Genomic DNA, 9,574 nt, shown 5'->3' with positions numbered 1-9,574 from the left:
GGGAGCGATGGGGATCAGCCCTTCAACGAGCCCACGACCCCATCCCGAGGGGCCGCAGCCGGCGCGGGGAGAGACACGGCACAGGCAGGCACCACGCCATGCTCTCCCCTTGAATGAGATTTTATTTCTGTGTCCCCAGCCCCTCCGAGTGCAGGTGCTGCCCGCGCCGCGGTGGGCGAGCAGCGGAGCCTTGCTGGGGCCGAGGGCCGTGTTAAATAAGGAGCCACAGTGGGGGCACGCGCTGCCAGCTGTGCCCCACCGCAGCCCAGGGGTTGTGCGTGGCCCAGGTGGTGCAGCTGGGGTGGGGGGCACCCCGCTTTGCCCCCTACTTGGGGGGCCGGTAGACCATTTTCCTGCTCTTCAGCACAGACCATTTGTGGCGTTTCATGTAGTAGAGGAGGCAGCTGAGGAGCCCCGAGATCATCAGCATCTGGGGGAGGGAAGGAGTCACGCTGTGCCCCATGGAGCCACCACCCCTGGGGGAGGCCTTTGGGCACCGCGGAGGGGGGGCACTGCTGCCCGCCCCCCAGGTGCTCCCGCCACCCCCACGCAGCCCCCAGGGCAGACACCCACCTTCAAACCCATCCGTTTGCGGTGGTCGTGCTCTGGCTCTGCTGCCCACCGCAGGAACGTGCAGACGTCCTTGGCGATCTGTGACATGGTGGCCGGCGTGCCTGCGGGCATTGCCAGGGCGGGGGCTGAGCACTCCGGGAACCAGCACCCCCACGGGACAGCACTGCGCCGGCCCCCAACCCCTCTTACCATCATCATATTCCAAAATTTCATTGTAGATTGGGGGGGCCATGCCGATGGCCTGGCCCGGGAAGTATGGGTTGTAGTGCAGCCCCTCCCGCACCGTCACGCCGGCTGGGGGGTCGCAATAGCCGGTGAGGAGCGAGAACACGTAGTCCTCGCCCCCGTGCCTGCGGTGGGGAGAGGCGGGGGTCAGCCCCAGACTGCAGAGAACCCCAGGGCAGCAAGGCCGGGGTCCCCAAGCTCTGCGTGGGTCCAGGACCCACCAAACCACCTCCCCGGCCCCTTACCGGGCGTTGACGATGTAGCTGAGGTCAGGGGGCAGCGCCCCATTGTTGGCAGCTCGTGCCGCCTCGGGGTTGGGATAAGGTTTGGGGAAATAGTCGGAGATTTTGCCGGGACGCATAAACATCTCCCCGTTCTCATCCGGGCCGTCCATCACCTCCACCTGCACGGCAACGGAGGGAGAAGAGCCCTGAGCCAGGGGGTACCGGGCACGGTGGGGCTGTCCTGTCCCATCCCGGTGGGGCACCCACCTCCTCGGCCAGCGCCTTGGCCTCCGCCTCGGTGTGTGTGACGCCGATGAGGTTGCGGAAGGCCACGTACTCCAAGCTGTGACAAGCGGAGCACACCTGCTTGTACACCTGGAACCCGCGGCGCACGCTGGATGAAGAAGAGGAGGTGACGGTCCCCGATCCCCACTGAGGCTCCCCATGACACACACCCCCCATGTCCCACCAGCCCCCGCTGGTACCTGCTGTGGTCAAGGGCAGCCAACGGGCTGCTGTGGCTCCAGGGGAAGCTGGGTGGGTGCATCTCCAGCTCGCCGGCGTCCACGGCTGAGCGCAGGGCCAGGGCCAGGCCCCCTCCGCCCGCCGCCAGCAGCCCCAGCGCCGACAGGGCCACCTTGCCCCCACGGGACAGCCCAGCGAAGGAGGACATGGTGGCCTGGCGGGGGGGCACAGCCATCAGTGGGGCAGGAGGGACTGGGTAGCACTGGGAAGCTGGGTGCAATGGCACTGGGCGGGGATGGGGGGGAAGCTGGGCAGGGATGGGGGACACACCCGGGGCACTGGGCAGGAGTATGGGGGAACTGGGGGCACTGGGCAGGGATGGGGGAGAACTGGGCAGGGATGGGGGGGAGCTGGGCAGGGATGGGGGGCACACCCAGGGCACTGGGCAGGGGTGTGGGGGAACTGGGGGCACTGGGCAGGGATGTGGGGCACACCCGGGGCACTGGGCAGGGGTGGGGGAGAACTGGGCAGGGATGTGGGGCACACCCGGGGCACTGGGCAGGGACTGGGCAGGGGTGGAGCTGGGCAGGGATGGGGGGAACTGGGGACACCGGGCAGGGATGGGGGGGGAGCTGGGCAGGAATCGGGGGATGACGACAGGGACCACCGGCCAGAGATGGGGGTTTTGGGTGGAGGAAACCGCGGGCACCGGGCAGGACCAGAGCGGGCACGCAGCCACACCGGGCCGCGCCGGGCGGGGAACCCAGCAGGGCAGGGGGGAGAAACCAGCGGCACCGGGCACGGCCGGGACACACGGGGCCGGGCCGGGGGGGGAACCGGGGGCACCGGCACGGCCGGGACACAGGGGGCGGGGGGAGGGGAACCGGGGCCCCGGTGGCGGCAGCTTCCGTCCCCGCCGGTGCCGCCCCCGGTGACCTTCAGTGCGGCGCGGGGCCGGGGCTCACCGGGGCGGGCGCAGTCCGGGCCCGCGGCAGCAGGAGGCGCCCGTAGGGCCGCAGCGGGAGGCTCCGCACCGCCACCGCCGCCATCGCTCCGCTCCTCCCGGCGGCCGCCGCGCCGAGGTCGAGGGGACGCGGAGGCCCCGTCCCGGACGTGACGTCCCCGCCCTGACGCCACACGCCAGCGGAACCGACGTCAGGGTCCCCCCCTCCCTCCCCGCCCCCCCCGGTGTCCACCAGATCGGCTCCGGTTGGATCTTTGATCCGCCTTTATTGAGCAGCACCGCGCGGCGGGACCCCCGTACGGGGCGGGCACAGACAACCCCCCGGCACAGCCCCCCCTGTACAGCCCCCCGTGACCCCCCTGTACGGACTGGGGAGAGACCCCTCCGCTGTGCACTCCGTGCCAGGCCCCCCCAGGCACAGACCCCCCCCATATGGGCCAGGCCAGGCCCCCCCGGTACAGACCAGGGGGCCCCCAACCCCCCCACTACAGACCAGGCACCCCTACCCCCCCATTCACACGGGGGGGGCTGCAGACGCGAGGGGGGGGTCCCCCCCTGGGGCAGGACCCGCTGCCGCCCCGTGGGGGGACTTGGCTGGGGCTGGTGTCCCTGTCCCATGGGGATGGGGACATCCCTCCCGGCCCATCCATGCGAAGGGGCCTGTCACTTCCAGAAGAGAACGTTCCAGAAGAGCAGCCAGCAGGGGTAGGCGCAGAGGGCGAGGAAGGGGAAGAGCAGGGAGCCGTAGAGGTGGTGCTGGAGCAGCCCCTCGGCCACGGCCGCCAGGAAGAGCTGCCAGCCCTCTGCCACCGCCGCCGGCGCCTCCACCAGCTCCCGCTGCAGGAAGATGCCCAGCAGCAGCGTCACGGCCGGCGTGGCCAGCACCAGCAGCGCTGCCAGCAGCACCCTGCAGGCGAGAAGCACAGTCAGCCGCTGCAGGGCCCGGAGAGAGACCCCCGGTGACCCCCCGCATCCCCACACCCCAGGGAGAGACCCCCAGCATCCCCACACCATGGGGAGACACCCCTGGTATCCCCCCATATCCCAGGGAGAACCCCCAGTGTCCCCCACCCTGGGAAGAGCCCCTGGTGACCCCTGGCATCCCTGCACCCCAGGGAGAGCCCCCCAGCACCCCCTCATAAGGCAGGGGGAGCCCCCAGCATGCTCACCCCAGGGAGAGAGCCCTCACTGACCCCCCAACATCCCCACTGGGGGGAGACCCCCCAGCATCCACCCCACATTTCAGGGAGATCCCCCCCCAGCACCCTCACACCTCAGGGACAGCCCCCCCCAGCATCCTCACTCACCCCAGGGAGAGCCCCTGGAGTCCCCCCGACCCTGGGGAGAGCCCCTGGTGACCCCTAGCATTGCCCCATCCCAGGGAGAGCCCCCCCAGCATCACCCCCACTGGAGAGGGGGTCCCGGCCCCATGCCCCCCCTCACTTGGGGCCAGTGGGCTGGACGGCGGCAGCGGCGGGCACCATGGTGGCGGCCAGGAGGAAGCCGAGGGAGAAGTTGAGCAGGGCGAGGCAGCCCAGCTGCACGGCCAGGTACAGCAGTGCCAGCAGCTTCAGCGTCATCCAGCCCCGGTCACTGCCACCACCTGCCAGCACCCTGCGGAGACCAAGGGGGATGCTCAGCCCCATGGCCATGGAGGACAGCACCCCACAGACACCCCAGCGAGCCCCCCAGCCCCAGCACCTGTGGGTGTTGTGGGGCAGGGCCATGCCAGCCACGTAGATGGCGATGACGGTGAGCACCACGGCCTCCGACTCAGAGACGGGGAAGTGCTGGGTGGCTACACGCTGCCCCAGCACCGGCAAGAAGTAGAGAGCGAGGCCGGCGGCATGGCAGATGAGCACCGGTGGCACCAGCGCCAGAAGGCCGGGCCGGGCCTCCTGCGGAAAGCCGGTGGTGATGAGGATGGTGGGACCGGGGAGGGGTCTGCGGGGAGGGGAAGGGTCCTGACCTCCCCAGCCGCGTGGTCGCCATCCCAGAGGCGCTCAGCGCTGCCCGTCTCACACTTGCTCAGCTTCATCCAGAGGTCCAGGGCGTGGGAGTGGTCAGGGAAAGGAGCGGAGCGGGTTTGGCCACCCCTTGCCCACCTCCTGGACCCCTAAGTCCCCCCTGCTTTGCCCAAAAGGATATCTTGAGGACGAGGACAAGGATGAGGAAGCCGAAGGCTGGCATGTAGACACCAATGGAGACGAAGCGGGACAGGGAGGGCAGGAGGTAGAAGAAGTAGGACTGGTGCAGCCGCTCCAGCAGATTGTTGAGCTTCCGAAACATCCCCTCCAGTGTCCTGCAGGCACCGGGCACGGTGAGCCAGGGGCAAAACTGCCCCCCAGAGCCCTCCCCACAGCCCCGCACTCACTTGCCCACGGTGGTCATGTCGTACTTGTACTGTCGGAAGCTATTGATGCCACGGAGGGTGATGGCTTCGATGCGGTAGCGGAGGAAGAGGCCGTGGTCACCACGGGGCCACCCCGACGCCTGGGCTAGCACCATCAGCAGCAGCGTCTGCAGGCTGTGGGCATAAGCAGGCAGCGAGTCCCAGTCCGAGCGTGGCAGCTGCGAGGGTCACAGAACCATGGAATTGTTTAGGTGAGAAATGACCGTTCAGATCATTACATCCAACCGTCCACCCAGCACTGCCAAGCCCAACCACTAAACCATGTCCCTAAGCACCACATCTATGTGTCTTTTTAAACACCTCCAGGGATGGTGGCTCCACCACCTCCCTGGGCAGCCTGTTCCAGTGCTGGACGACCCTTTCGGTGAAGGAACTTTTCCCAGTACCCAATCTAAACCTCCCCTGGCGCAGCCTGAGGCCGTTCCCTCCTGTCCTGTTGCTCGTTATCTGGGTGAAGAGACGAACCCCACCTCGCTACAGCCCCCCTGCAGGCTGTAGGGAGCGATCAGGTCCCCCCTGAGCCCCCACCTCTCCAGGCTGAGCACCCCCAGCCCCCCCTCACCAGCCTTGTGCCTCAGCCCCTTCCCCAGCCCTGTTGCCCGTCTCTGGACACGCTCCAGCACCTCTACATCCCCCCTGGGGTCAGTGGCCCAAGAATGAACCCAGCATTTGAGCTGCGGCCTCACCAGCACTGAGTACAGGGGGACAACTGCTGCCCTGGTCCTGCTGACCGTGCTGTTGCTGACAGAAGCCAGGATGCTGCTGGCCACCTGGGCAAACTGCTCCCGCAGGAGAAAAGCCCCTGCCAAGGGCAGGCTGGGGGCAGTGTGTCCCAGCAGGTGGCCATGGACAGGGGTTGGCCCCGGCTGGGCTCACCTTGCCCTGGATGGTGCAGAGCAGCCCATTCTTCTGGCAGAAGGCATGGAAGAGATTGAGCAGATCCAGGTTGGGCAGCTGCCCGTTCAGCCCCTCCACTGCCACATCAAAACTGGTCACCACGTCGCTGCTCAGCTCCAGTGAAATGGCCGCCTGGATGGCCCCTGCCCGGCCCAGCGTCCCCGAGGACCGCATCTCTGCAAGCACCGCACCGCATCAGTGCCACTGCCAGCCCCTTGGCATGGCCAGGGAATGGCCGTGGCACCCCCAAGCACCCGTCTCACCAGTGACGTTGACATCATGGTAGGCCTCCAGCCAGGCCTCCATGCCCAGCAGGTCATGCTCGTTCACGAGGAAGATGATGTCCTTCGCCCAGTAGATCTGGCCTGAAGGGAAGGGGTGGCTGCGGCACCACGGTCCCTGCCCCGGCACAGCCCCAGTGGAGCTCGGTCCCTGCCCCGGCAAAGCCTGGCACAGCCCCAGTAGGACCCACTCCCCTTGCTGCCCCCCAGAAAAGCCAGGGTGCCCCGGGGCAGTGGGCAGGTGGGTACCTGGTGCTCCCATCCCTCACATCCCCACCAGGCAAGGATCTGCCAGGGAGCAGGGACTGGGACACTCAGCATCCCAGGGGACACCCCCCCCGGCCCCCAGACCCCCTGCCAACACTGGGACTGACCTCGGAAGTAGGAGGCGAGGGCCAGCATCAGCCCCACGGCCTGGTTGTTGTGGGGCCCCTCACTGCAGGGCACGCTCAGCACCAGTGACTCGGTGCTGGCGGCACGCGGCGCCCGCAGGATGCCGTACACATTAGTGCCCTTCACCATCTGCCGAAGGAATGGGAGGGCTGGGGGTGTGCCCCGGGATGGGGGGGAGGTAGTTTTGGGATGGAGGGGCACCGGGTACGTACGTATCGCTCACGGGTCTCATCGGGGAAAGGCAGCGTGCGGGAGAAGGGTTGCCGGTGCACCTCCAGCCCCAGGTTCCACATGGTTTTCTCCAGCCAGGCCACCGGCATGCCCCTGGGAAGCAGGAGAGGTGGGATGGAGCCCCTCCAACCCTACCTCTGCCCACGGCACCCCCCCAAAATGAGCTGCACCCTGCTCTCACCCCGCTTTCTTCTTGTGCCCGGCAAACTCCCGGCCATAGGAGAGGGCCCGCTCACCGAAAACAAACTGCTCCTCCACCATGGTGGAGCCCATGGCGTTCTCCGACATGTAGGTGCGGGGGGCGAGAGGCTGGAAGGCCAAGGCCAGGAACCAGCCCAGCCCAGCCAGGTAGCTCAGAGTGCTGCAGGAGGAGAGACGGGGCCTCAGGGGTGGGAGGTCACCACCTGGCAGCCCCCCCGAGCCCCCCAGCACTCACCAGAGCGGGGTGTTGAGGCGCAGGATGAGGCGGGAGAGCGCCCGCCGGCAGTGGGGGTCCGACAGCAGCCCCATGGCAGGAGGGTGCTGAGCTCCGGCTGCTGGGGGGAGGGGGCGGGGGGAAAGGTGGGGTGCTCACCAGCACTGAGGGTGCCCATGGATCAACCTGGGCCCCCTCCTCAGGCACCCACAGCCCCACATGCCCCCCATGGCTCTGTCTCTGCCCCCCACACACCCCACGGGCCCCACCCCTGCCCCACACCACTCACCCGACACCCCACACAGCCCCTTACCTGCCCCACACGTACCCCACAGCCCCGTCCGTGCCCCACACGCACCCCCCGCGCTGCCCGCCAGCCCGCGGCCCCCCCCACCTCTCGGTCCCACCGCCCGGCCAGGCCGCTCAATCGCGGCTGCACGGGCCAGGCCGACGGGCGGAGCCCAGAGACATCGATGGGCACCGCCCGCCCCGCGCTGCGCACGCGCCGGCCGGGCCGGGTGGGTGTGCAAAGGGCTGTGCGAGGGCAGCGCGTGTGCAAATAGGCCGGGTGGGTGTGCAAAGGGCTGTGCAGGGGCAGCGGGTGTGCAAAGAGGCCGGGTGGGTGTGCAAAGGGCTCTGTGAGGGCAGCGGGTGTTCAAATAGGCCGGGCGGGTGTGCAAAGGGCTCTGTGAGGGCAGCGGGTGTTCAAAGAGGCCGGGCAGGTGTGCAAAGGGCTGTGCAGGGGCAGCGGGTGTGCAAATAGGCCGGGCAGGTGTGCAAAGGGCTCTGTGAGGGCAGCGGGTGTGCAAATAGTCCAGGTGGGTGTGCAAAGGGCTGTGCAGGGGCAGCAGGTGTGCAAATAGGCCGGGCAGGTGTGCAAAGGCTCTGTGAGGGCAGCGGGTGTGCAAATAGGCTGGGCAGGTGTGCAAAGGGCTGTGCAGGGGCAGCGGGTGTGCAAAGGGGCTGGGCGGGTATGCAAAGGGCTGTGCGAGGGCAGTGGGTGTGCAAAGGGTCCGGGCAGGTGTGCCAGGGCCCCCCAACACCCCTGTGCTGCAACACACCATGGCTTACCCGAGTGAAGTGGCACAGCGTGGCACGTGGACAGCATGGCACACAATGTGGCACATAGATGGTGTGTCATACGGCGTGGCACACAGACGGTGGGGCACACTGACAGTGCGGCACAGGGCACAGAGACATTGCAGTACACGTACAACATGGCACATGGTGCCAGACCTTTATTGACAAGAGGCTCTGGCTGGTGCCACCCCCAACCCTGGCGGCACCGCAGCAGCCAGTGCTGCTCAGTCCCCCATCAGTGCGGTGACCTCCCGCAGCCGCTCCCGCACCACCTGGTCCATGACGGTGTGCAGAGCGCGACAGGCCTCCTCGGCTGCCTCCAGGGCTGCCTCCAGCCGCTCCTGGTGCAGGCGGGCACTGAGCTGCAGCAGGGCGATCTTCCCCGAGGCCGGTAGCAGCGCCAGCACCAGCTGCGGCCCCCCTGCTGCCTCCTCGGGGGAGCTGAGGTCGGCCAGGGGGGTGTCCTCGGCCAGGCCGGCCGTGCTGGCACAGACATAGTCCCGCATGGGGATGCCGGCGTCCATCACTGCCAGCGTGGCCGCATTCACGCAGGCACAGTAGTTTCCACCATCAGCCTGCAGGACCTGGGGGAACAGCGGGCACGGTGAGCCAGGGGCCATGCCAGGACCCCCGCCACACACCACACGCCTGTGTGTCCCTCCAGGCATCACCTGGACATAGATATCAATTTGCGAGCGGGGGAAGAGGCTGGTGAGGATGGCGGCCTCGAAGGTCTGCTTGAGGTGGAGGGCCAGCTCGCCTGCCTGCCGGTCACCGTGGGGCCGCCGCCGCCGCTCGCCGGTGCTGAAGGTGGCCATGCTGTACTGGCAGTTCACCACCGCCCGGTCGGGCAGAGCCTTGCTGCGGGAGCCGCGCATCTGCGGGGGGCCGGGACCCTGTTGAGAGGGCACCGACCCCCCTGGCCCCGGGGGATGGGGCGGGGGCACTGGGTGGTTGTCACTGCAGGGGAACCGGGGGAAACAGGGAGCCGAGGGCCTCGAGCCGCGAGGGGGCACGGGGGGAGCAGAAGGCCCGGTGTCCGGTGCTGGAGGCAACGGGAGGAGCCAAGGGGAAGCGGGGGGGGGGGGCGGGCGGTAACCGGCGTCCAGTGCTGGAGAACTCAGGAGGAGCCGAGGGGAACCGGGGAGCGGCTGGGAGGACCCGGGGAGAGCCTTGGGGCTCGGTGCCCGCTCACCTCGTGTGGGCCGTAGACAACGGCCAGCGCCTTGGTGTTGCCCTGCTCGATGTAGGCCGAGCCGTCGGCCTGCGCGAAGACGCCCATGCGGGCGCGGACCTTACGGAGTTCGGCGGGACGGCGCCCGTCCGCCCGGTACCCCTCGTCCGACAGCAGCTCGGGCGCCGCCATCTTGCCCGGCATGCACCGCGGCTCCCGGCGCACCCCGCGCGGCGACT

The 9,574-nt window shown here is 68.6% G+C and overlaps 3 protein-coding genes across 8 annotated transcripts; all 3 read right to left on the bottom strand.

The window, feature by feature from the left end:
- Window positions 1–104: 104 nt before the first annotated feature.
- LOC121084379 (cytochrome c1, heme protein, mitochondrial) lies at window positions 105–2,603 on the bottom strand. The gene is made up of 7 exons (XM_040585758.1): window positions 2,453–2,603; window positions 1,508–1,701; window positions 1,290–1,416; window positions 1,044–1,201; window positions 763–923; window positions 574–674; window positions 105–430 (listed from the first exon to the last, which is right to left on the bottom strand). Exons 1-7 carry the CDS (start codon window positions 2,534–2,536, stop codon window positions 326–328), a joined length of 930 nt encoding a protein of 309 aa, XP_040441692.1. The 5' UTR covers window positions 2,537–2,603; the 3' UTR covers window positions 105–325.
- A 307-nt stretch (window positions 2,604–2,910) lies between these two features.
- On the bottom strand, window positions 2,911–7,570 carry GPAA1 (glycosylphosphatidylinositol anchor attachment 1). Of its 6 annotated transcripts, none has more exons than XM_040588158.1 (13): window positions 7,476–7,570; window positions 7,103–7,202; window positions 6,848–7,027; window positions 6,648–6,759; window positions 6,417–6,564; window positions 6,025–6,126; window positions 5,741–5,937; window positions 4,826–5,022; window positions 4,600–4,753; window positions 4,421–4,504; window positions 4,153–4,349; window positions 3,895–4,065; window positions 2,911–3,358 (listed from the first exon to the last, which is right to left on the bottom strand). In XM_040588158.1, exons 2-13 carry the CDS (start codon window positions 7,174–7,176, stop codon window positions 3,115–3,117), a joined length of 1,860 nt encoding a protein of 619 aa, XP_040444092.1. In that variant the 5' UTR covers window positions 7,177–7,202; window positions 7,476–7,570; the 3' UTR covers window positions 2,911–3,114. The 6 variants fall into 6 exon arrangements, with proteins under 6 accessions (XP_040444092.1, XP_040444093.1, XP_040444095.1 ...); XM_040588159.1 differs by having other exon boundaries at window positions 7,103–7,199; window positions 7,476–7,543; XM_040588161.1 differs by lacking the exon at window positions 7,476–7,570 and adding an exon at window positions 7,410–7,430 and having other exon boundaries at window positions 7,103–7,199.
- Window positions 7,571–8,286: 716 nt separating this feature from the next.
- EXOSC4 (exosome component 4) lies at window positions 8,287–9,562 on the bottom strand. Its single transcript, XM_040588163.1, has 3 exons — window positions 9,357–9,562; window positions 8,833–9,039; window positions 8,287–8,745 (listed from the first exon to the last, which is right to left on the bottom strand). Exons 1-3 carry the CDS (start codon window positions 9,537–9,539, stop codon window positions 8,386–8,388), a joined length of 750 nt encoding a protein of 249 aa, XP_040444097.1. The 5' UTR covers window positions 9,540–9,562; the 3' UTR covers window positions 8,287–8,385.
- Between the last annotated feature and the right edge of the window lie 12 nt (window positions 9,563–9,574).

The sequence above is a fragment of the Falco naumanni genome, chromosome 3 (genome assembly GCF_017639655.2).
Source record: "Falco naumanni isolate bFalNau1 chromosome 3, bFalNau1.pat, whole genome shotgun sequence".
In the NCBI taxonomy this organism is placed as follows: Eukaryota; Metazoa; Chordata; class Aves; order Falconiformes; family Falconidae; genus Falco; species Falco naumanni.
This window is presented reverse-complemented; position numbering and strand designations above follow the sequence as displayed.